Source organism: Ceratotherium simum, chromosome 3 (genome assembly GCF_057802395.1).
Source record: "Ceratotherium simum simum isolate JZ-2026a chromosome 3, ASM5780239v1, whole genome shotgun sequence".
Taxonomy (NCBI): Eukaryota; Metazoa; Chordata; class Mammalia; order Perissodactyla; family Rhinocerotidae; genus Ceratotherium; species Ceratotherium simum.
In genome coordinates, this window is record NC_141902.1 from 54069997 (window position 1) to 54097222 (window position 27226).

Sequence of the window (27226 nt, forward strand, 5' to 3'; positions counted from 1 at the left end):
TGCTGATTCCTCCTCAGCAACCTGACTTCTAATTAAGTGCCCTAAGGCTTCTTATGTCTTCCCCTCTCTATATGCTTTACTCCTATAGTTACCTCACCCAGGCTTACCGCTTTCAATACTATCTATCTGCGGACGACTCCCACATTTCTATCTCCAGTCTTGACTTCTCCCCTTGTTGCCATATATAAAACTGTCTACTTGACGGTGGATGGAAATATCAAGTAGGTAGTTCAAATTAAATCGTCAAAAACCAATTCCTGATACTACCTGCGATATTGTGACTTATAAGAAATATATATTTGGTCATTCAGATGACCAAAATATGTTTTTCATATATATGTGGTCTTTGTCCACAATTCCTGGCTCACAGCTCCCAAAACCCTAGGAATTTCTTGTTTATGTTAATGAAGGTGACTTTTGGACTCCACCCAAGGGTGGGGGCTGGTTGTCAGGAGACCCAGCCCTGTGATCAGAAGACTGAAACTTTCAGTTCCAGCTCCTGATTTCCGGGAATGGGGGACCTGAGGTTGCATCAATTCTCAATGCCCAATGACTGAATCAATCATGACTACGTAATGAAGCCTCCATAAAAACCCAAAAGGATGGCTGGTCAATCTTTTTGCAGAGAGCTTGCAGGTTGGGGAACCAGAATGCTTCCACATGTCACCTTGCTGGGCCCCAGGCTCCAGGATAGAAGCTCTTTTTCCGGGACCTCGCCCTATTTATCTCTTCATCTGGCTGTTGATTTGTATCCTTTAATATCTTTTGTATTCATATCCTTTAATATTCTTACAATAAACTGGTGATCTAGTAAGTAACATGTTGCTCTGAGTTCTGTGAGCTGCTCTAGCAACTTAATTGAACCTGAGGAAAGGGGCTCATGGGAACCTCTGATTTATAGCCAGTTGGCCAGAAGTACAGGTCACAACCTGGGACTTGTGACTGATGTCTGAAGTGGGGGGTGGTCTTATGGGACTGAGTCCTTTACGCATGGAATTTGATTCTATCTCCACATAGACAGTGTCAGACTTGAGTTGAATTCTTGGACACCCTGCTGGTGTCTGAGAACTTGTTGGTGCAGGGAAGCCTCCACACATGCACATACGTTGGAATTGGGTCCAGAAGCCCTTTGCACTACCTCTCCAAATCTTTTCTGCCCTCAGTTTGCCACCTCATTAAACAGTAAATCTAGTCTTCCAGTAAGACAGCCCCAAAACCTTATAGTCAACATTAACTTCTCTCACCCTGTATCCAATCTGTCAGCCAATCCTTTCAGCTCTTCCTTCTAAATATTACCAGAATCTGACAACTTTTACCATCTCCACTGCCAGCAGTAAGTTACCATCATCTGTCACTAAGATTACTGTGATAGCTTTCTACCCTTGCCTACCCACCCCCACCCCAGCCACACTGAGCCTTTTAACACGTAAATCAAATCACATCACCCATTTATTCAAAACCTCATATAGCAGCATCCTATCTCAGAGTAAAAAACAAAGTCCTTCTAATGGTTTGCAAGGTCTACATGATCTAGGGCCCCCCACTGCCTCTCTGAACTTATCTTTTTCCACTTACTCTCTTATTCACTCTGCTCCAGCCATACTGGTCCCGTGCTGTTCTTCAATATGGCAAGATGTTCTTGCTTTAGGGCCATTACACTGGCTCTTCTTTTTGCTTTGAATATTCTTCCCAGATACCTGCATGATTCACTCCCTCATTTGATCCATATCTCTGCTCAAATATCAGTTCATCAGAATGGACTTCTGTGACCAATCTATAAAAAAGGCCTACCTCCCCTTCTCCCTTACACTGCTTTATTTTCATTGACACCATTGACTGAAGCTGACATATATATGCTTATTCTGTTTCCAGCCACTAAAATAGATATTCCATGAAGGTAGGGACTTTTGTTCACAATTATATATTTACCACCTGGAACAACGCCTAGTATGTAATATGTATTCAATAAGCATTTGTTAGTGAATTAATAACTTGGTGGTATGTCAAAGTGCTAACATCACATATAAAAGTACCTAAGTGTGATACAAAGTTTTCTACTTTACTGAGGACACCGAAGCAATGAAAACATCTAGACTCTCGAAACTGCATCTAACCACCTACCAATACCTGTACCCATATGGTACAGGTATTGCCTCCTTGCCTGTCACTATAGTTGAACCATCCATGCTGTTGCCTAAATACAATCCCTCTACCTGTGCATCAGGTCCTACCCCCTCTAGTACACTCAAGGATATTGTTCCAACAATTCAATTATTCCTTCTCTCCCTCACCATCAAATTTCCCATCTCTATGGATCATTCCCATCAGCAAAAAGGTGGCTACTTCTCCAATCTTTAAAAAAATAAAAGTCTCAACCCACTTCCCTTCCAGCTACACTTTCTCTGTTCCTCTTTGTAGCAAAACTCCTAAGAGTTGTCTGTACTTACTGTCTCTCATTCCTTTTCTCTCATTTTCTCTTAAACTCACTCCTCACAGGCGTTTGCCTCCAGCACTCAAATGAAACACATGGTGAAGGTCACCAATGGCATTGCTAAAGCTAATTCTCAGTTCTCAGTCCTCACCAGACTTAAGCATTTGACACAGCTGATTACTCCTTCATCTTTGATAAAGGATCTTGGCTTAGCTTCTGGGACAACACACTTTTTGGGTTGTTCTCTTAAACTCACTGGTTCATCTTTCTCAGTATCATTTGCTGGTTGCTCCTCTTCTTCCTGAACTCTTAATGTCCCAAGACACTGTCCTCTGCTGCTTTCTGTCTATGCTAATTTCTTAGTGAAAACATTCAGTCTCATGGCTTTAAATATCATTGCTGATGATTCCCAAATTCATATACTAGCACAGACCTTGCCCCTTAAGTCACTCCTGGATCCAACTGCCTAATCAACATCTCTCCTTTTTGTCTTTCCCATCTCAGCTGATATAACTCCATACTTCTATGGGCTGAGGCAAAAACCTTTGAAGTTATCCCCCTCTCACTCTCCCCTTTCTTACCTCCACATCCAATCCCTAGCAAATCCTGTAAACTCTTCCTTCAAAATGCACTCAGAATCCAACGATTTCTCACCATTTCCATTGTTATCACCCTGACCTGCGCCACTATCGTCTGTCATTTAGATTACTCGGAATAGCTTCCTGACTAGTTTCCCTGTTTCCACACTTGCCCCCTACACTCTAATCCCAAGTCAGCAGCCAGGTCATCTTTGAAAATGCAGGTTAGAACATATCTCTTCTCTGCTCAAAACCTCCCATGGCTTCCATTTCACTCAGTCCTTATAATAATCTGGCTACTTATTATCTCTCTGACCTTATCGACCATCTCCCCCCTTGCTCTTGCCCTTCTCCAGACACAATGCCTGGTTATTCTTAGAACATGACAGACATATTCCTGTCTATGTAAGCCTTTGTAAAGGCTGTTCTTTCTATCCAGAATGCTCCTCCCCTAGATATCCACTTGGTTCTCTTAATTCCTTCAAGTATAGCACATACTTAATGAGGCCTAAGCTGATGACCATATTTAAAATACCAGCTCCCAACTCCACTCTGGAACTTACCAATCCCCCTTTATCCTCCTATGTTTTTCTGATGGCACCATCACCTTCTAACACATTATATAATTTACTTATTTTATGTTTATTTTCTGCATCCTTCAATAGAATGTAAGATCCACCTGGGCAGGGACTTTTGTCTGTTTTGTTCACTGAAATAAATGAGATGTCTAGAACAAACAGTACCTGACACATAATAGCAGCCAAATAAATATTTTTCAATAAATGAACGAAGGTAAAAACCCCACTAAGTATAAGTACGTAAAATCAGTAAGTAAGTAAAGGGGAAGGGAATTAAAAAGGGTAAGAAGAGGTCCCAATAGGGAGACATAAACTTGACAAAGTAGGAGTACAGAATCTTGTCAGGCCCATTTGACAAAAGTCTAAGAGTTATCTAGAAAATAGCCATAGTTAACAATGAACTATCGGAAAGAGAAATTAAGAAAACAATCCCATTTACAATTGTATCAAAAAGAATAAAATACCTAGGAATAAATTAAACCAAGGAGGTAAAAGACCTGTACACTGAAAACTATAAGACACTGATGAAAGAAATTAAAAATGACACAAATAAATGGAAAGCTATTTCGTGCTCATGGATTGGAAGAATGAACATTGTTAAAATGTCCATAGTACCCAAAGCAATCTACAGATTCAATGCCATCCCTATCAAAATTCCAATGGCATTTTTTCACAGAACTAGAACAAACAATTCAAAATTTACATGGAACCACAACAGAACCCAAATAGCCAAAGCAATCTTGAGAAAGAAGAGTAAAGCTGGAGGCATCACATTTCCTGATTTCCAACAACATTACAAAGCTATAGTAATCAAAACAGCATGATATTAGCATGAAATAGACATATAGATCAAATAAACACACATATATATGGTCAATTAATTTATGACAAAGAAGACAAGAATACACAAGGTGGAGAAAACAGTCTCTTCAATAAAAGGTGATGGGAAAACTGGAGCCACATACAACAGAGTGAAACTAGACTACCATCATGTGCCACATAATGATGTTTGGTCAGTGATGGACTGCATATATGATATCGGTCCCATAAGATTAGTATCACATAGCCTAGGTTTGTGTTAAGTACTGCAGGGGAGGAAGGAATTTTCTTCTACCCTGCTAGATTCTTTGGGCTGGTCTAAGAATTAAATTGACATGAGACAGAGTAACAAGAGAAAAACAAAAGTTTAGTAACATGTATACACGGGAAAAACCCAGGAAAACAGAGTAACTTGCCAACATGGCCAAAGCCGTCACCTTAAATACCATCCTCAGCTAAAGACAAAAGAAGATGTTGGGGGTGGGGAGAGTCAAGGACTTCAAAGGGAAGGAAGGCAATTCACAGGTAGGTGAAAAGGAGCAAATGTTTGGAAAACAAGTGTTTGGCCCCATAGAAACAGAAGAACACAGAGGGGAGCCCAACAAACAAGCTTCTCTAGATTCCTCCCTATCTACCACCTAGTTCATGTTATGCTAAGGTGATAGCTCACTTCCTGAGACAGGTTTTTTCATCTGAATTCTTTTAGGCAGTTAAGAGGGAGGTAACAAGAAAAACTTTTAAGAGTCTTTTGTTTCTTAAAAATAATCAGCCTAAAATAATTCTCATGCTTAAGAGACATATTTTGCGGTGGCAAATTTTGTTCCTCTTCAGTACACTCTATGATGTGTACAAAATGATGAAATCGCCTAAGGATGCATTGCTCAGAATGTATCCCTTTCGTCAAGCGACACATGCTGTACTATCTTACATCATACACAAAAATTAACTCAAAATGGGTTAAAGACTTGAATGTAAGACCTGAAACCACAAAACTAGAAAAAAACATAGGCGGTAGCTACTTGACATTGGTCTTGGGAGATGATTTTTTGGATCTGACTCCAAAAGCAAAGACAACAAAAGCAAAAATAAACAAGTGGGACTACATCAAACTAAACAGCTTCTGCAAAGCAAAGGAAATCATCATCAAAAATAGACTGTTATATGTAAGCCTCATGGTAACCACAAAGCAAAAACCTACAGTAAATACACCAAAGATAAAGTAATATAAGTATACCACTAAAGAAAGTCATCAAACTACAAAGGAAGACAGCAAGAGAAGAAGAAAGGAACAGAGAGGAACTACAAAAACAGACAGTAAACAATTAATAAAACAGCAATAAGCACATACCTATCAATAATTACTTTAAATGTAAATGTACCAAATTCTCCAAAAGACACAGAGTGGCTGAATGGATTAAAAAACAAGACCGATCTATATGCTGCCTACAAGAGACTCACTCTAGATGCAAGAACAAACACAGACTGAAAGTGAAGGCATGGAAAAAGATATTCCATGCAAATGGAAACCAAAAGAAAGCTGGAGTAGTTATATGTATATCAGACAAAATAAATTAAAACAAAGGCTGTAATAAGAGACAAAGATGGGTGTTACATAATGATAAAGGGGTCAATCCAACAAGGGGACATAACATTTGTAAATATTTATGCACCCATCATAGGAGCACCTAAGTATATAAAGCAAATATTAACAGACCTAAAGGAAGAAATAGACAGCAATACAACAACAGCAGGGGATTTTAATACCCCACTTTCATCAATAAATAAATCATCCAGAAAATCAATAAGGAAACGTTGGCTTAAAAGACACATGATACCAGATGGACTTAACAGATATATTCCGAACATTCCATCCAAAAGCAACAAAATACATATTCTTCTCAAGTGCACATGGAACATTATCCAGGATAGATCATATGTTAGGCCACAAAACAAGTCCCAATAAATTTAAGAGAACTGAAATCATATCAAGCATCTTTTCCAACCATGATGGTATGAAACAAGAAATTAATTACACAAAGAAAACTGGAAAATTCACCAATATGTGGAAATTAAACGTTATTGAACAACCAATGGGTCACAGGAAATCAAAAGACAATAAAAAATATACCTTGAGACAAATGAAAATGGAAAAATACCAAAATTTGTGGGATACAGCAAAAGCAGTTCTAAGACAGAAGTTCATAGCGATAAATGCCTACCTCAAGAAACAAGAAAAGTCTCAAATAAGAACATAACTTTACATTGCAAGGAACTAGAACAACAACAACAAAGCCCAAAGTTAGCAGAAGGAAGGAAATAACAAAGATTAGAGCAGAAATAAATGAAATAGAGACTAAAAAGACAATAGAGAAGATCAATGAAAACAAGAGCTGGTTCTTTGAAAAGATAAACAAAATTGACAAGGCTTATTAGTTAGACTCACCAGGAAAAAAAGAGGGAGGACTCAAATAAAATCAGAAATGAAAGAGAATATGTTACAACTGATACCACAGAAATACAAAAGATCATAAGAGACTACTATGAACAATTATATGCCAACAAATTAGAAAAACTAGAAACGATGAATAAATTTCTAGAAACATACAACTTACCAAGACTGTATCATGATGAAATAGAAAATCTAAACAGAACTGATTACTAGGAAGGAAATGGAATCAGTAATCAAAAACCTTTCAACAAACAAAAGTCCAGGGCCAGACAGCTTCACTGGTGAATTCTACCAAACATTCAAAGAATTAATACCAATCCTTCTCAAATGCTTCCAAAAAATAGAAGAGGAGGAAACTCTTCCAAACTCATTTTATGAGACCAGCATTACCCTGATTCCAAAACCAGACAAGGATGCCACAAGGAAAAAAAAATGACAGGCCAATATCACTGATGAACATAGATGCAAAAATCCTCAACAAAATACTAGCATACCAAATTCAACAACACATTAAAAGGATCATAACACTATTATCAGATGGGATTTATTCCAGGGATGCAAAGATAGTTCAACATCCACACAGAAAAAATCAATGTGATATAATACCACATTAACAAAATGAAGGATAAAAATCATATGATCATCTCAATAGGGACAGAAAAAGCATTTGACAAAATTAAACATCCATTTATGATAAAAACTCTCAACAAAGTGGGTATAGAGGGAAAGTACCTCAACATAATAAAGGCAACATATGACAAGCCCACAGCTAACCATCAATACTCAAAGGTGAAATGTTGAAAGCCTTTCTTCTAAGATCAGGAACAAGACAAGGAAGGATGCCCACTCTCGCCACTTCTATTCAACATACTACTGGAAGTCCTAGCCAGAACAATTAGGCAAGAAAAATAAATAAAAGGCATCCAAACTGGAAAGGAAGAAGTAAAATTGTCACTATTTGTAGATGACATGATATTATATATTAAAAAAACCCTAAAGACTCCACCAAAAAACTGTTAGAACTAATAAACTCAGTAAAGTTGCAGGATACAAAATCAATACACAAAAATCTGTTGTGTTTCTACACAATAGTTCTAATAACAAACTATTAGGAAGAGAAATAAAGAAGACAATCCCACTTACAGTTGCATCAAAAAGAATAAAATACCTAGGAATAAATTTAACCAAGGAGGTGAAAGACCTGTATATTGAAAACTACAAGATCTTAATGAAAGAAATTGAAGAAGACAGAAACAAATGAAAAGATATTGCATGCTCATGGATTGGAAGAATAAATATTGTTAAAATGTCCAAACTATCCAAAGCAATCTATGGATTCAATGCAATCCCTATCAAAATTCTAATGATATTTTTCAAAGAAACAGAACAAATAATCCTAAAATCGGTATGGAACCACAAAAACCCCAATAGCCAAAGGAATGTTGAGAAAGAAGAACAAAGCTGGAGGCATCATGCTCCCTGATTTCAAACTATATTACAAACCTACAGTAATTAAAACAGTATGATGTCAGCATAAAAACAGACACACAGATCAATGGAACAGAATCAAGAGCCCAGAAATAAACCTAAGCATATATGGTCAATTAATTTACAACAAAGGAGCCAAGAATATACAATGGGAAAAGGACAGTCTCTTCAACAAATGGTGATGGGAAAACTGGACAGCCACAAGCAGAAGAATGAAACCGGACCACTATCTTACACCATACACAAAAATTGACTCAAATGGATTAAGATGTGAATGTAAGACCAGAAACCATAAAACTCGTAGAATAAAACATAGGCGGTAAACTCTTTGACATAGGTCTTGGTGATGATTTCTTGAATCTGACACCAAAAGCAAAAGCAACAAAACCAAAAATAAATAAGTGGGACTACATCACACTAAAAAGCTTCTGCACCGCAAAGGGAACTATCAACAAAATGAAGAGACAACCTACAAAATAAAAGAAAATATCTGCAAATCATATATCTAATAAGGGTTTAATATCCAAAAAATATAAAGAACTCATACAACTCAACAGCAAAAAAACAAATAACCCGATTAAAAAATGGACAGAAGATCTGAACAGACATTTTTCCAAAGAAGACATAGAGATGGCCAACAGGTAAATGGAAAGATGCTCAACATCACTAATCATCAGGGAAATGCAAATCAAAATCACAATGAGATATCACCTCACACCTGTTAGAATGGCTATTATCAAAAAGACAAGAAACAACAAGTGCTGGCAAGCATGTGGAGAAAAGGGAACCCTTGTACAATATTGGTAGGAATGTAAACTGGTGCAGCTGCTATGGAAAACAGTACGGAAGTTCCTCAAAAAATTAAAAATAGAACTACCACATGATCCAGCAACTCCATTTCTGGGCTTTTATCTAAAGAAAACAAAAACACTAACTCAAAAAGATATATGCGCCCCCATGCTCACTGCAGCATTATTTTCAACAGCCAAGATATGGAAACAACCTAAGTGTCCATTGATGGATGAATGGATAAAGAAACTGTGGTATATATACACAATGGAATATTATTCAGCCATTAAAAAAGAATGAAATCTTGCCATTTGTGACAACATGGATGAATCTTGAGGGCATTATGCTAAGTGAAATAAGTCAGACAGAGAACGACAAATACCGTATGATCTCTCTTATATGTGGAATCTGAAAAAAAAAAAAAAAAGCTCATAGATACAGAGAACAGAATGGTGGTTGCCAGAGGCAGGAAGCTGGAGGCACAAAATGGGTAAATGGGGTCAAGAGGTAAAAAGAAAAACAAATGTAGTTGATGTAAAACAGACAGAAATTTTGAACCATATTCAAAATATTGACTTTATATATACATATATGTTTATATATGCTAAAAAAACACAATATATGAGTTAAATATTAAATTAAATTGAGCTGATAAGACAAGTGAACTTGAATGTTGAGCACAATGAATATAACTAAATACAGTAAAGAGGTTTAAATTGATATAATATATAAATAATAGTTACATATAAAAAACAAATCAAACAAAATGAAAAGGCAACCTACAGAATGGGAGAAAATATTTGCAAATCATATATCTGATAGTGGTTAATTTCCAAAATATATAAAGAAATTATACAACTCAAGAGCAAAAAGCAACCTGATGAAAAAACAGGCAAGGGATCTGAAAAGACATTTTCCAAAGATGACATACAGACAGCCAACAGGTACATGAAAAGATGCTCAACATCACTAATCATCAGGGAAATGCAAATCAAAACCATAATGAGATATCATCTCACACCTATTAGAATGGCTATTATTATTATTTTTTTAAATTTTTTATTTTATTTCTTTCTTTCCCCAAAGCCCCAGTAGATAGTTCTATGTCACAGCCGCACATCCTTCTAGTTGCTGTATGTGGGACGCGGCCTCAGCATGGCCGGAGAAGCCGTGCATCGGAGCGCACCCGGGATCTGAACCCGGGCCGCCAGGAGCCGATCCCGGGCTGCCAGGAGCCGAGCGCGCGCACTTAACCGCTAAGCCACGGGGCCGGCCGTAGAATGGCTATTATTAAAAGACAAGAAATAAGCTTTGGCAAGGATGTGGAGCAAAGGGAACCCTTGCGCACTGTGGTGGAATGTAAACTGGTGCTGCCACTATGGAAAACAGTATGAAGGTTCCTCAAAAAACTAAAAATAGAACCACCATATGAGCCAATAATTCCACTTCTGGGTATTTATCTGAAGATTAAGACACTAATTCAAAAAGATATATGTACCCCATGTTCACTGCAGCATTATTTCCAAAAGCCAACATATGGAAACAACCTAAGTGTCCATGGATGGATGAATGGATAAAAAAATTGTGGTGTATATATATACAATGGAATATTATTCGGCCATTAAAAAAGAATGAAATCTTACTATTAGTGGCAATATGAATGGACCTTGAGGGCATTTTGCTAAGTGAAATAAGTCAGACAGAGAAAGACAACTACCATATGATCTCACTTATACGTGGAATCTAAAACACAAAACGAACAGAAACACTAAGCTCACAGATACAGAGAACGGATTGTTGGTTGGGGTGGAGATGGGTAAAGGGGGTCAAAAGCTACAAACTTCCAGTTATAAAATAAGTAAGCTATGGGGATGTAATGCACTGCATGGTGACTGTAGTTAATACTGTATAGTACATTCTAAAGTTGCTAAGAGAGTAGATCTTAAAAAAGTCCTCATCACAAGAAAAAAAAATTTTGTCTGAGGGACGTTAACTACACTTATTGTGGTGATTATTTTGCAATGCATACGAATATCGAATCACTATGCTGTACACCTGAAACTAACATTTTATATGTCAATTATACCTCAATAAAAATAATTTTAAAATAGCTGTTATTTAAACGTTCGTTAAAATTACTTGCTTTAATGATCTTAGATTCTTAAAAAATTTCTTGAGAAATGCTCAAATCGTTAGCTGTATCAGCTGTATCCTTCATCTTGTAGTTCAGAAAATTAAATTAGAAGGCTCCACATTCGGAAGTAACTCAATAATCCTAGTCCTTCTAGATCAAACCATCCAGTTTAAATTCATTCCCTTGTCGGAGTTCGCATGAAGTTGGAAGGCAGACTTCAAACAAGGGAGGGAGCCCAAGAATGAGACACTCAAGGAATGCGCTCCCCCGATATTCGGACCCCCAAAACTTCCAAACCCCCTGGACGCTCTAAGACATTTACCGGGCTAAAAATACGGTGCTGGACCGTTCAGCCTGCGCCCCGTGGACAACAAGCCTCCCGCCAACTCCCTTCCTTTCCCAGGTACGGGCCGCAGGGTCATCCCGGCAGCGAAATCCGTAATGGGCCGACCCCGGGCCCCAGCAGGGAAGGGCCCTCGCCCTCCACGCAGCCCTCGGAGAAGACCCAACCGACCGCGGCCCCAGCCCCCGTCGGGGAGCGCGGGCCCGGCTCACCCGGTACCTGTGGGTAAGGCGCTTCCCGCCCCGAAGCGGCCAGGAGACAGCAGAAGACACCTACTTCCCCCACCACCTCGTCGGCCGCCGCAGAAACCGCAGAGCTCGGCCGACGACCCGGAAGTGCTCGCAGAACCTGGAAGTGACACTACCCAAGGGGGCGGGGAGGTCCCGCTCCCACACGCCACTCAAACCATGCAAGGGGAGGGCGGGGGCGTGGAGAGAGGAGGGGTATGTGGCCGCAGCTTTCAAGCCCTAGACGGGTGGAAAGGCTTACTTTTCAAGTAATTCACCGGGTTTACTAAATCGTTCATAAGGGAATTACAATTTTTAGAGACTACTCTTCTCCACTGTTAGATGCACAATTAGAAAATATAGAGCAGTCACATTTTAAGCCTGACGTGTGTTCAGGGTAATACTATTGAAGACCCTGCAATACTAAATTGAAGATATAGTCTGCAAAGATTATAGCAGGTATTTCTTTACCATTCAAAACAGGGCTGCAATTCCTTTAGCCTAGCAAGCTTTTAGTTGGTGATTCATAAAGAATTTTAATTTGGGAGAATTTGTATTTAAAATTTGTGGGTAATGCAAGACAAATACTTCAATACATATTTGAGTTTACATAATCCCGAACGGTATCCTAAGTGTGGATTAAAGACAGCAGTAACGGGTACAGCTGTTTGCCACTAAGCAGCTGAACAGCGATTAAGGCATAAATGCAAAAACAAGTGTTACCAACTGGAACCTCTGAGCAGGTCTATAAGCTAAACAAGTTCTCATTTATGCCATGTTTTCAGCCACTTATTGAACTGATTTCATCATGGGATTCCCCACTACTAAAATAATTCTGAACCATGAAATACAAAGCTTGATTATAATTAAGATGTTTAAAATTAAAGCTGGGTGAACTCTTCACCCCCTTGAAGAACAGGAAGCAGCATCCACACCATAGAAAGAGAAACAAGAGTAAAGGTTTAAAACTACTTGAAAGGCTTAAAAGATAACTCAGTGTAAAAATTTAATAGCATAATGGAAGATAGAAAAATGTGATAAAATGACTCAAAAACAAATTTTCCAATTGATTTATTTAAATTCATTAACGTTGCAAAAATATGATGTGCAACAAATCAGGATACAAGTTATTGTATTCCTAACAAGTGAAAGGAAAATAAAATATTACATCTCCTTAGTAAATCAAGACCAACTCGAGTATTTCTTACAGGGACCACATCAACATCTTGCACACACAGTCATCAGTACTGAATTTCTCACACTGAAAATGACAGCACTAGGTTAGGCAACATCATCTGAAGAGTAGTAAAATGATCACAGTACATTAATTATGTCTAAATGGCAGCATGTGAACTTATGGTAAGAAAAATATTTGAATTTTTGAAATATATATCAAAGTGCGTTAGTGTCTAACAAACTCAGAATTGTGTTCTATGTGAGTGGTGTCCCAAGGGCTGTGCAAGCCAATGGCCCTGAACACCACCACCATTTACTAGCTAGGTTTATGTAAGTAAACTGTTTAAGAGGCATAATTTTAGACAAGTCCGTACACAAAAAGTGCAGTGGAGTAGCTAATTAATATTATTTTCCAAGTTCCTCCTTAACCACACAATGTGAAAATGCATAAAAATTTCAAAATGCAAATATTTTAACCTCTTGTTGAATGTCTTATAAGATAGAATCAGATAGCTATCTGAAGCAAACAGCTTAATATATTAATTTGGAAGCATTAAACCCTTGATTTTCACCTGGTGTTTGATTTGTTATTAAGTGCTTTATGTGAACTTTCCTAGCACTTTTCAAGTAGTTCTCAAAACATAAGAAATTAAGTAGATCTTAATATAGTTGCAATCATATATAGTTGCAATAAAGTAATAGTTCTGTTCAAATTTTAGTGCCACTCTTGACTGTTCAACTCATTACCTTATTTTCAGTTACCACTTAGAACTTGAAAGAAAAGTTTTATTACTGGAACTCACCATTGATCTGATTCTAATTCTTTCAGAATCTTGGGACAGGAAGATGGGGTATGAAAGCCTCCCTAGGTAATTTTTCTGTGCTATTAGAACACTGAGTAGCTAATCTCCCACCTTCCTTTCCAGCTCACCCTCCCATACAAGTCTAAATTCTTGACCTTCTCCCAGCAACTCAAGTTATACAGTTCCTGTTCCCTATGACAAGATTAACAGAATTGTCAGTCTAACTTATAAGTACATTAATTCCTCTGTCCCATTCTTCTGAGATTTGGAATCCATTTCTTAAATATCAATACAGGATGGGGAAAAAATAGGCATGAAAACAAAATAGAATGGGGTAGTGATTGATTATTTTTAGCCTATCTCCTCCTCCCTTCTGATTAAGCAATGTGAGCAATTTTACACATGTAACATGGGAAAAAGAAGGATGAAGCTGTCACCTTATATACAACCTTATTAATCTCATCAGGAAACTGGCCTCTTCTACCCAATATATCCTAATTGCTAATTTATCTGTCAATTGAAGAAATCTAAAAAGCCACTTCTGCATTAAATCAAACACTTCCAAACTCCCTGAGCACTCACATAAAACCAGCCAAACAGTAATGCTATATAGTCATTTACAAGAAGTCTCTATTCAAAAGCAGATCCCTTACCTTTTAAAATTCTGAAATAGTAGTTGAAGAAATTCTAGCTACTAATATATACTTGTCAACCAGCAAATTTCAGAATTCAGTGCAGTTACTAAATAGTGATGTCCATTTTGGAAGACTGCATTAATATTTACCAACCATGAAATATGAAAAATAACCTGGTCCTAAACTGTAATCTGAGCACTGTTAATTGCTGACCCTCTCTGTTGAAACTTGTTTCTGTATGAAGAGACAAAGAAAGCAGAGGAAAATATAAGTTCTCATTATAGGCATCATCAGCCTTTTCCCCCTTCACTCCAGAGTCTCCTTATTCACTTATTCTGTGTGTAGCCTGCAGGTTTTCCTGCTGGATACAAAAAATGGGACCAGCAGCTGTCACACACAGTACTTCCCTTAACAGGGACACATTCAGTATCCTCTTAGATAACAGCTCACTCTTTACCCCCTCATAGTTTTCTTTCTCTTCCTTGTTTTGTCATCTTCCTTTCCAACTACCCTGCTAGGCCCTACTAAGAATCATATTTCTTTATACCCCACTCCCCAAGTTAAAGACTATTAAGCTTAAACTGTGGGGTCAATATAGCGACTTTCCTTGGTGCTACTTAGGAATATGATCAAGCAGAACACAATCAAATTACTTTATACAAGAAACTTTTGACTAAAACGAGGCACTCAGAGCCCAAGTATAACAAATAATAGTGACAGAAGCATCAAATTAAACCAGTTAAGTCAGATCCATGACCCCGGCAGAAAGATAAAATAATACAATTATATGTACTTTCACCTCAAAAAGTAATGGAAAATTCAAATTGACTGATACAGGGAAAATGTCACATAACTACAAATAAAAAATTTAATAAATGCTTTTCCTCAAACCTCTAGTTATGATCTTAAGTATTATAGTTATGAAACATTTATTATGGGGCACATCCCTATACCAGATCCCATTAAGATGTAGGTTAGAACAGGTATCCTTTTAATCTAGGGATTCACAGCACATCCCTTTCTTTATATCCCAAGTGTTATCACCATTCCTTCTGAATGTTAATGTTCTAATAGAATATAGGCTACTTCTACTTAAAAGTATTTAGGAAAACGCATCACTTTTGCAACAAGTTGCATCTATAGTTAGGAACAATGCTTTCAAAAGCAAAAGTGAATAAACACAAGAAAGCGTTGAAACCGAAAAACTGGATAATTAATGTGGAGGAAAACCACCTATTTAAAAAGCTCAGCACATGGGGCCGGCTGTGTGGCTTAGCGGTTGGGTGCGCGCACTCCACTGCTCCTGGCCCGGGGTTTGGATCCTGGGCGCGCACCGACGCACCGCTTCTCCGGCCATGCTGAGGCCGCGTCCCACATGCAGCAACTAGCAGGATGTGCAACTACGACATACAAGTATCTACTGGGACTTTGGGGGAAAAAAAGGAGGAGGATTGGCAATAGATGTTAGCTCAGAGCCGGTCTTCCTCAGCAGAAAGAGGAGGATTAGCACAGATGTTAGCTCAGGGCTGATCTTCCTCACACACAAAAAAAATAATAAAAAATAAAATAAAATAAAAAGTTCAGCACACTTTGAGTGATGCAAGACTACTTACAGAACTCTACAAATACAGACTCTGATCTCAACTAAATTCAATATGATCCTTTATTCATAATCCTCATATGGTAAATTCACAAGGAATGCCTAAGTTGTTATTGTTAGTTTGCTTTTTCAAAACAAAGTATTTCTAAGACCTGAGCAAGCAATAATGGTTTTGGCTTTATTCACCACAATGACATTAGTTCAGGATCTGTCTACAGCTCCTGGATCCAAGTTAAGTCAGGAAGTTGCAGAGGAATGTCTCATGGTGGGAATCCTCCAGCATCTCCCACAACTGGACTTAGGTTAGCATGCCAAGTTTATGACTGAGGAGGACAAAAAGTAAAGGAAAATTCTCTTTTGTAATAGAAACTCTATACTAAAAATGGCAACAGTAAAAGCCATATGTGGGTTCAGTCTAGGATAGAATAAATCCTAAAAGCTTAGCTCTCATCCACTTCACTTTTGCTACTCCAGGACACTCTTTTTTAAATTACCTTATAGGAAGAGCTGGAGCATGGTGTGACCATCCTATTAGGAGGGTACTAAGTTTACCAAATGTATGAGTCACACAAATATATGACACAATATTAGACCAATCTGTTGTTTTAGGATGATTTTGTGGGTAATTAAGTTCTGTTTGGGGGCATAAGTACAATTTATTTGAATGTAGAGTCAAGGTATTTACCAAACTGAACAAGGAGTTTATATGCTTATATCAAATGCATTATTCAAAACAATGTAATATAATGATGCTCTAAGACTTACAAAACAATTTACAGTACTGTCAACATGATTCAACAGAAAATGTGAAAACACACCATATCTGACTAGGTCAAACACCTAACAAGTTCAAATAACTGAAATGAAAGCATTTTGGTAAAGTGCCCACATTGAGAGCAGTTAAAAAAGCAGCCCCTGTTTTCTACAGAAAAGTAGTGACAGTGAATATCTCCTCACAATCTCTGAATACTACACTGCACTCACACAAATTCAGGAGAGTGATACCCTGGACACACAGCTTATTTCACATTAGTGAACAAACCTAAGATTTTTATCAAGTTCTGACTTTTGTCCAGAAGATAAAATGTCCCATATATACATATATACAAACCCCAATTCTTAGCCTCTTAAGTTCTGTAGTTCTAAAAATGGCTTTTTGACTTGTCTTTAAGTTTAAAAAGGAAAAAGTGTGCAATACACTTGTTTTTGCGCTTCTGAGTTAAGAAACAACACACATTGAGAAAAAAACTTAAGATGGTACTAATTTACTTAGATTATGTACATGACCTTTGGGTATTCACGAGAACCAGTTTAACTGTCCCTCATCTTATGAGCAACTTTATTTTCTAAGCTACCCAGGAAATGTATTTAACCATTTACAAAAACAAAAATTCTAACATGCACTTTACAAAATCATGGTCTTATTTACCTGCATACTCTTCCACAAGACAAGTATACATTAAAAAATATTGCTCAAAAACATAAAAATATATATTATCTCTTTCCTTTACCAGTTAGGCATATAAATATTTTACTGAAGAAGATGCATCATTCAATAAACAAATGCAAAAATTGCTTTACATAAAGTATGGTTCTTTGCTATTTAGCAATCTAAAATATAAAATGATTGCAATATAATTAGCTAGTAAAGAACTAAATTCAAGAGATTTGCAAACCAATACAGCAGTGAACAGTCCCTTATACAAAAGTCCATTAAGAAAAAGTCAAGTCAATTTTGTAACAGGTTACATAAAAAACAGGGCCAATAAATGCATTATAAATGCAAAACAGAGCATTGCTTCATCAGCACATTCTTCAGTCTTGTTTGGACTAGATTGCCAAACTTACTGTTCACTTTTCGGTTCATCTTGTTTTCCATTAAGTTCTTGATCAACTCTGTTTAATGAAAAACAATACAGATAATAAGACACCAGCAACTATATAATTTTCTTTCTAAAAATAATGACTATCTTTAGCGTAGAATATTATTCTGTTAAAAACAAAGCTTTGCAAAGAAGCAGACGTAGTAAAAAGGTTACCAAACATTTCCCTAACCAGGAAAGATAACTTTTAAAGGCAAGAGGGCACTTGCTTGCAAGAAATGTGACTGTTGTTTCTTTAAAGATTATAAAATACTTTACATACAAATGCACATAAAGTTTATTAAAAGTTCAAATGACAACAGGCATATTAAAATGTTGAATTGGCTGGGGCAAGGATCTAAGCGATAAGAGAGGGGCGCGAAAAACAACTCCCTAAAAATGATTTTGTTACCTGCAATATTAAAATGCAACTAATGAAACCAATTGATCAATTAATATTTTTAAACTCAGTGATAAAAATGCATATTTATAGAAACCATAATTATTCTCCAAAATTTACTGGTACACTTAAAATAGGACTGCCTTTCACTTATTTTGATAGTAAGAAGCCACAGAATTTAATAATCAGAAATATCTAGATGTAGTTTAAAAATCTGACTGGATTAGTAGTGGACTGCACAGAGATCACATCAAAATTTAGGCAAGGGGGGGATTAGAAGAACTATGTAATCACCACACAACAATTATAGACAACTTTTCAAAGATAATGTACAACAATCTATTACTATTATATTTGTAGTAGTTTGAATTACCGATGGAGGGGAATTTAAAACACTTTGGTATGATATATGAAGATACTTTTCACATATGTTTCCATTACTATAATCACCCGAACATTAGTGAATCAGACCTAAAAGCCCTGGCCTGTGATAAAGCCAAGATAACAATATAAAAAATATTTTTAAATGTTGTTTATCAAAATAACACTCAGTTTTGTATCCTCCGTATCACCAGTACTCATCATAGAGATTTCACCTCAAGCAAGCTCCCCGACACATAGCCTCTATTAACTTCCGGTTTTAAAAACATGCCCCTCTATTTCTACAACTTGAATATTATTTTCCAGCTGACAAGGACTTACTGTTTTTTTAAGGCTAAAGAAACTTTGTATAAAAACTAAGAAGTGCCTTAAAGATATATGAAATGATTCTATCTAAAGTTAAACAAAAGTAAAAAAAAAAAAAAAAAAAATCAAGATAAAATAGTAGTGGTAGGTTTCAAACAATACTTTTAAATAAAAAGTATAGGTACACTTTTTTTCTGATGCCTAAATTACCTAACAGGTAATTAAATACTAACAGCTTTGTAAAAAGGCACAATATAGCAAATTACATCAACAAAAGCAATTCATTTTGAAATCCATGAAGTAGCTGGCTTGAAAATATTCTACAATTACAGATTATATTTTTAATTTCAGCCAGTTGTCTGGAAAACACACACCAATGCCTAGAAAGGAACGAAAAATTAGCAAGATCTAAAATCACTGTCCACGTCTCTATGTTAAAATTAGTTTGTTAAACTGCAAAGTGTCATATAGAAATGTAAAGCAATGATTCTTTACATCAACTGAATTCTTGCTCATCAACAGAGCTAAAATGTGTTCAACGTTAAGAATGCTTCAGTTCCAGTTCCTTAAAATTGGTTCCTTAGAATGGTCAAAAAGATAACTAAATATAAATCTCTCACCTAAATATAAATCTCTCACCTTAACTCTTAAGAAAGAAAGATTAAAACTATTTTGCTAACTTAATTGTCAATATTTTAAAAATCCATTAACAAGTTAAATCCAAATCCTACACTTTTCTCAATTACTATATAAAATGGTAACTATTTTATATCTTTGCCTTTCATCTTCTACGCCAAGATATTAATAGATAATATTTGTTATGCTCAAAGCAGAAGTATTCAAAATTAAATTTAAGATGGAAAGCAGAGTGTTTAACTATTAAATGGTACATTGAACTTTTAGGTATTTTATCAACATGTAAAATTTGACTGGTTAGCAGGCCATTTAAGCGTACAAGGAAACCAATGTTGGTTAGCCAAAGAATATGTGCATTGTAAATATAATCATTAATCCCAAGGAAATAAATTGATTCCTTAAAAAAGTACACAAATATTTCAAAAGCACAAGTTAGAGATTTAAAGAATACGGTGAAACAGAGGGGTCTTAAAAGTAATTGGTTTTTCAAACAGTGTTTTTAGTAATTTCTCTGGTTTTACTATCAGTATTCATACCAAAAAGGAGAGGGGAGGGGCTGTGGTCTTAATTCCTAATTGGTATCACATATGGTGTTAAAACAAGCTGAATCCAAGCCATATTCAGCACCAAGAACTTTGGATTCACTCTGTATTTGGATTCTGGGGTATGTTTATATTTACAAATGCTATTATCTTTGTCTACAAGCTAACCAACCAATAAGGAAAAGTTAGTCTGTGCGATGCAAATGGACTAGTCTAGATGCAACCCAGTCAAGGTGTGCATATACCTTTTTTGTTTCTTTTTTAACTTTTCTTCTTCATACCTTGGTAGGGAAGAGTTATTTCAGTAAATATACATGTTATTAAGATGAACAAAAACAAAAAAAAGGCACTAAAAATAGACTCATATAAGTTTGCAAGCAAAACCAAAAATATTTAATACACTATGTAGAAAGTCAAAACTCACTTAAGAAATCTGACTTTGACACAATTAAACAGACTAAAACCTCAGATTAACAGAATAAAGAAACTTTTTTCTATATTACAGCACTGTGATACTCAAGCATTTATGTTAACAGCCTTCTACCAAGTCCTTTCAAAGGTGAGATAGGAGTAAGGGAATTTGGTAAACAGAATAAATTCCAGCCACTGGCAAGTACAGAGGTTAGGCTGATATAAATAATATTTTATTTCTCTAGTAATATGATTATTCAATGCCATGATGAATTTATTTAAATTTGGAGAGCTGTATGTTCAAGTTTGAAGAATGTTTTTTAGTACCGACCAATCAGGAAATCACCTCTTAAACTGTAACCAGTCTTTAAAAATATAAATGAATCACAACCAGAAAAAATTCCTCCTACTTCTTCAACTGATAGCCTGAAGAAAATGGTGACTTATGGGGAAGGTGTTGAAAAATGGCTTCTTCCCGTTTTTCTTTGTTACAAAAACAAGAGCAGTTACAAAATATTTATAATACATGAAGTGAGAAAGAATGAGTACGGAAAAATATTTACCTTTTGCACGTCAAAATATAAAGATCCAATACAATTAAAGAAATAAAACAAAACATACTGTTTTATGCATTCTGGTATGCCAACATATTCCATGGGGACAAGTTCCGCTAGTTCTGCCAAATTAAAGACGTATCTAATTTTTTGGCTGAATTTTGAGCTATGGAAGAAAATAAAAATAATTACCTCAATATTTCTGACCCACAGAACTGACAAGAAATTCATACAAGGAGTTTGCTGTTTTTTTTTTTAAAAGTCAATGGCTCTCAGAAAATTACCTAATAAATGGTCTTGTAACAGCCAGAAGTGTTCTGATAAACCAAGAGGGATGTACAATGATTAGAGATTTTAGATTCTTCCGTAACCTGGAGTTAAAAAAAAAAAAAGAAAATTTAAAAAGCTCTACAAACTCTAATGCCAGAAGAAAAGTTAAGACATCAATAAGTATGTGCAAGTTGATACAAAAAATTGAAAAGCCCTCATCCAAGAGTTCTCATTTAGAGGTGATGCACAACTAAGCACAAGAAAATGCGCTCTTGAATTCTGATGGTCCCTCCCACTGCTATGAAATGAACTTTACTCCATTTGGCTAAATTTATGTCCACAGTACAGCCTGTTATGAAATGTCTCCCAGCATACATTCACTCGTCTTCAGGATTGTGTTAACCAGAGGGAGAGGCCAATAACGAATATAGAAGTAAACTGCTTTCATTTTTCAGGACTGGGGGGAAACTGGTATGAACTTCTTCAACACCATGAAAGGCAATGTGCAGACAAAAAGGTGGGAGTGGAGATCACCACAGGAACAGGCACTGTGAATCAGATCTAACGTATTCTAATGAAGTCTAAAACTTAGATTAAAAATTAAAGGCATTATCCCAGGGGCCGGCCCCGTGGCTTAGTGGTTAAGTGCGTGCGCTCCGCTACTGGAGGCCTGAGTTCGGATTCTGGGCGCGCACCGACGCACCGCTTCTCTGGCCATGCTGAGGCCACGTCCCACATACAGCAACTAGAAGGATGTGCAACTATGACATACCACTAACTACTGGGGCTTTGGGGACAAAAAGGAGGAGGACTGGCAATAGATGTTAGTTCAGAGCCGGTCTTCCTCAGCAAAAAGAGGAGGATTAGCATGGATGTTAGCTCAGGGCTGATCTTCCTCACACACACAAAAAAAGAGACTAAAGGCATTATCCCAGACAACTTAAAATGACCAAATAAAAACTGCTGTTTTACCATGCATATTTCACATTGTAATAAAATGATCATTAGGATTTTTTTAAATCACAAGAACTAGCCAACGTCATGTTTAGGTATGAAGAGAAACCCATTAATGGGTCTGAGTTGATTAAACTAGTTCAAATTAGCTATGGTCAAATCAAACCAATCAGAGGATCAAAGTTCCTTCAACTGACATGGATGACTGACTCCCAGAATACACTTCCAGAGCTCATTCCAAAGAAAGATTACAGCTAAACAAGCATCTTAAGGACATAAAATATGCTAACCACTATAAAGTAGGCAAAATTCAGAATGTAATAAAATAGCAAATGTACTAAGTTCTCTAACCTTTCCCAAAATGTAAATTATAGGAAAATTTCAATGTGGTATAAAAGAGGAGAAAGAGAGAATTATTTTATAAGTTTGTTTTAAGGAATTAAAGTTATTCTTTATCAAACACATCAAAACTGATTTCCTCAATGATATTCTAAAAAACTGTCTTGAGAAAATAGAAACTTGCTATGAAATTAATAAATGTAATTTAGAAAGCAGGTACATGATGCCTTTAAATGGCAACAGAAAATAAAATTTTATCTAAACAGGCCATTATAAAAATCATTCAGACTAGCTTTCAATTTGCATTTACAATACCTTCTATCAATTTGCTGATAGCATTTCCTGAGCCATCCCAGACTGGGCATTTTTCTTCGAGTTGTTGCACCATTTAAATAAACTATCATGTAGTTTTCTGCTACTAACAGCTCCAAAGTGCCAATAACATACCTGTAAAAACAAATTAAGTTTAAGCCTTAAATATTGCTTTGCATAACCAAACTAGGTTATCCAAATTATACAATTTCCTTCCCTTCCCTTCAATGAGAGCAGAAACAATTAAAAATTTAAAACTGCATTAGTTGGTATTATGATTATTTAAAGAAAAAAAGAGTTCTCATCTTTTAGAAATACATATTGAAATGTTTATAAATGAAATGACATGATGTCTGGGATTTGCTTCAAAATTATAAAGTGGGGGGAGTATAAATTGTGAAAATGAAGTATAAATTGATAATTGGGGAAGTGGGTGATTGGTACAGAAACATTCAATATACTTCTCTCTACCTCTGTATATGTTTGAAATTTCCCACAATAAAGTTTTAAAAAACTGCACTAAGTTGAGAAATAAAATGACTCTGGGGAAATACAAGAGAACTGAGTAAAAGCTCAGTTCCATGGCTTCCTGGGGGTAAATATAACTTAGCCATGTGATTTTGAGATAAAAGTCACTTCTTTACACTTAATGTGTCCTCAAATATAAAATAAAGAAGTTGGAACAGATAATCTGAAATATCCCTTCCAGTTTTAAAAAGACAATTTTTCTGTCGAGTTGGAAAACAGATAGTTTCACTTAAAGAACCAGAACTGGGATAGTTATAATTTTTACCCAGCTGAAGTTCACTTCCTTAAATTGGGATCTAATTAACTCAGAATTCTGTCCAAACATTTTTGTGAAGATATGCTTACTTAAAGAGATTGTCCATCAGGTATCTATAGTTAGGTTGACCACTTTCAGGCATAAAACAGACAGCAAACACAACGATGGCATTTAATCCATCCCCATAATATCCTGAAAAAGAAACCAAAGATAAAATCACCAGAATGATTTCACTCTGAAGATTTTTCAGAGGACATTTGTATGGTTGACAGATTATAGCGGTTTACCTTCCACAAATTTCTGGATCCAAAAGTATGTTTTTTTTGTTTTTGTTACCTTATACAGTTGCATAGATATCTTTAAATCCCTCTTCTCAAAAAAAGAACAACAAAATTTGAAGAGGAAAGGGTGGGCATAAAAACCAGAAACCCACTTAAACTAGCATAATGAGAAAGCCAACCTTATTTTAGCAAGTAGACAAATGTAGTGATATAACCCAAGCAGACACAATACAACACCTGCAATGAAACATTCTTATGTAACTTATGGTTAAAATGGGTACTTTTTAAAAAATAGTTTTACATTCAATGATGCCTACCATTTTGTAGATTTTAGGGTATTAAAAACTGAGAAAAGACTACATCTCTGACATAATTCTAAGTGAAGAAAAACAGTACTAAAATGTGGATGTTTCAATTAGAATCTCTGGATATTAAGCTGTATCCAGTAATAAGTATTTTTGCTTTAACTTTCACTTCTCTTGTGTACAAACACGCACTGAAAAGGTTTGAACATGTCAAGTACATTAGAATCTTCACTACCTTTTTTTTTTTTTTAATTTAATTTTATTTATTTTTCCCCCAAAGCCCCAGTAGATAGTTGTATGTCATAGCTGCACATCCTTCTAGCTGCTGTATGTGGGACGCGGCCCCAGCATGACCAGAGAAGCGGTGCACGCCCGGGATGCAAACCCAGCCCGCCAGCAGCGGAGCGCGCACACCCAACCGCCAAGCCACGGGGCTGGCCCTTCACTACCTTTCTTAATCCCCTAGTCACAAAACACACTGTGGTAATTCAATAGGATAAAATGGCCCTAATTATTTTCCCCTAAGAAAAATAAAGATCTATTTCTGAAAGATATGAGGTTTAAACCATGAGGCAGGTCTCACAACTTGCTTCCTATGAACTAGCTGAATTAATGCATGTCTATGGACTTTCTGATCCAGATTATTCTGTTTTCTCCATCTGAATAAGATTAAATTAGGCAGAATAATGTAACTGCAAATATTCAAGTGATTTGCTTTCAGATGAATGAAGACTATAGAAATAAGCAGGGGAATGCATTTGGGGAGAGAGTAAATTAAGTGGAAATGACTCTATCTGCTTGACCTATGTGGCCCCCTGTCCAGCATTAGGAGGATTTCAGGTAATAGGACATGCTCTACAGAGTGAGTTGCATTTTGACTACCTCTAACATTCTGGCACTATTTACACAATGCCTAGGTAAACTTCTATATAGCACAGTCAGACTGATATAAGTTATAATTGTACTTGCATAGCTTTCCCTATTTGACTTGTAAATTTCTTAAGGGAAGGGACAAAGTCTTATATTTTTGTATACCCCACAAATAGGCAAAGTAGGTGCTCCATAGAAACATGGAATGAACTAGTTCTCTACTTGGTGGTAAAGCTATTTGATTTTTTCAGGGTTTTAAGGTAAATTAAGAGTCATAGTTTAAAAAGCCAAGTTTTACTTATATCCACAAAAGACTTGTACAAGAATGTTCATGGCAGTTTTAATCATAAAAGTCCAAACTGGAAACACACATGTCCATCAAAAGAAAAATGGATAAGCAAATTGTGGGTTATCCATACAATGGAATACCACTCAGCAATAAAAAGGAATAAACTACAGATACATGCAACAATATGGATGAATCTCAAAAACATGCTGAACCAAAGAAGTAAACAAAAGAGTGTATACTATATGATTCCAGTTACAAGAAATTCTAGAATAGGCAAAACTAGTCATCAGTGTAGACATTAGAATAGTAGTTACTGAAGAGGGGGTATTCATTGAGAGAGAGTTATTAGAGAATGTTCTGGGGCAATGAAAATGTTCCATATGTCTAGGGATGTAGGTTACAGGGGTATATATGGTTATATGGGCATTTGTCAAACTCATAAGATTAGAGCATTTCTAAGTGAAATAAGTCAGACAGAAGAAAGACAAATACTGTGTGATATCACTTATATGTGGAATTTAAAAAAGCGGAACTCACAGAAACAGAGACTAGACTGGTGGTTACCGGGGGCTGCGAGATAGAGGAAAGAAGAGATGCTAGTCAAAAAGTACAAAGTTCCATGGGGCTGGCCCAGTGGCGTAGCAGTTAAGTTCGCGAGCTATGCTTCAGCAGCGGAGGGTTCCCAGGTTTGGATCCTGGGCATGGACCTACGCACCGCTTATCAAGCCATGCTGTGACTGTGTCCCATATAAAGTAGAGGAAGACGGGCATGGATGTTAGCCCAGGGCCAGTCTTCCTCAGCGAAAAGAGGAGGATTGGCAACAGATGTTAGCTCAGGGCTACTCTTCCTCACAAAAAGAAGTACAAACTTCCAGTTATAAGATGAATAAGGTCTGGTGATCTAGCGTACAGCATGGTGACTATAGTTAATAATATTGTATTATGTGCTTGAAAGTTGCTAAGAGAGTAGATCTTAAATGTTCTCACCACAAAAAAGAAATGGTAATTAAGTGACGTGATACAGATGGTAGCTAACGCTATGGTGGTAATCACTTTGCAATATATAATGTATCAGATCAACATATTTTACACCTTAAACTTATACAATATTATATGTCAATTATATCACAATAAGGCTGAAAAAAAAAAAGAAATTTGCAATTACAAAAGAGAAAGATTAGGGCACTTCACTCTATATAAAGTATAATTAGATAAAAAGGGGAGAAAGTAAAGTCTCAGTTTTGGGGGCCTAGGAATAGGGGTGGGAGACAGCTTCCACTGCACAATCTTCGACCTTTTCAACTTACTGTATGCATGTATTAACAATTTTTAAATGTTGGTTTTACCCTTTTACTTCAAACCTGTTATGTTTCTAAAATGACATGGTAAATCTTTATTATGCTTTCAAAATTATGTAATATCTCAAAGGAGAGTTTCTTTAAGCATTTAGATTTCTGATATTGCACTTAAAAATCTGAACAATCTTTGTAACTCTTACCTCCATGGCTGATAACTTTTTTATAGGGTTCAATTGCCTTCATATCAACCCTGTGGTCCTGTTCCCCAATTCTGAACATACGCCAGCGTCGTCCATCTTCTTTTTCCTCTGCTGCTGTGTATTCAGTAATTGAGCCTTTCCTAATAACTTCAGTAGTTTTGGGTTTTGGAAGATCATCTGTC

General features: G+C 36.4%; 1 protein-coding gene across 9 annotated transcripts in view; it reads right to left on the bottom strand.

The window, feature by feature from the left end:
• BNIP2 (BCL2 interacting protein 2) overlaps positions 1-27226 on the bottom strand; it is a 42020-nt gene that overhangs the window by 1310 nt on the left and 13484 nt on the right. For 3 of the 9 annotated variants that reach the window (XM_087427929.1, XM_087427962.1, XM_087427937.1), the window contains 7 exons: positions 27045-27221; positions 23891-23993; positions 23021-23152; positions 21427-21513; positions 21210-21308; positions 20423-20458; positions 17899-17946 (listed from right to left, as the gene is read on the bottom strand). In XM_087427929.1, the coding sequence (XP_087284055.1) occupies positions 17899-17946; positions 20423-20458; positions 21210-21308; positions 21427-21513; positions 23021-23152; positions 23891-23993; positions 27045-27221 (682 nt within the window). Of the gene's footprint in view, positions 1-12891; positions 17947-20422; positions 20459-21151; positions 21309-21426; positions 21514-23020; positions 23153-23890; positions 23994-27044; positions 27222-27226 lie in introns of those variants that run through there. The other 6 variants (XM_087427933.1, XM_087427940.1, XM_087427939.1 and 3 more) reach the window with 5 other exon arrangements.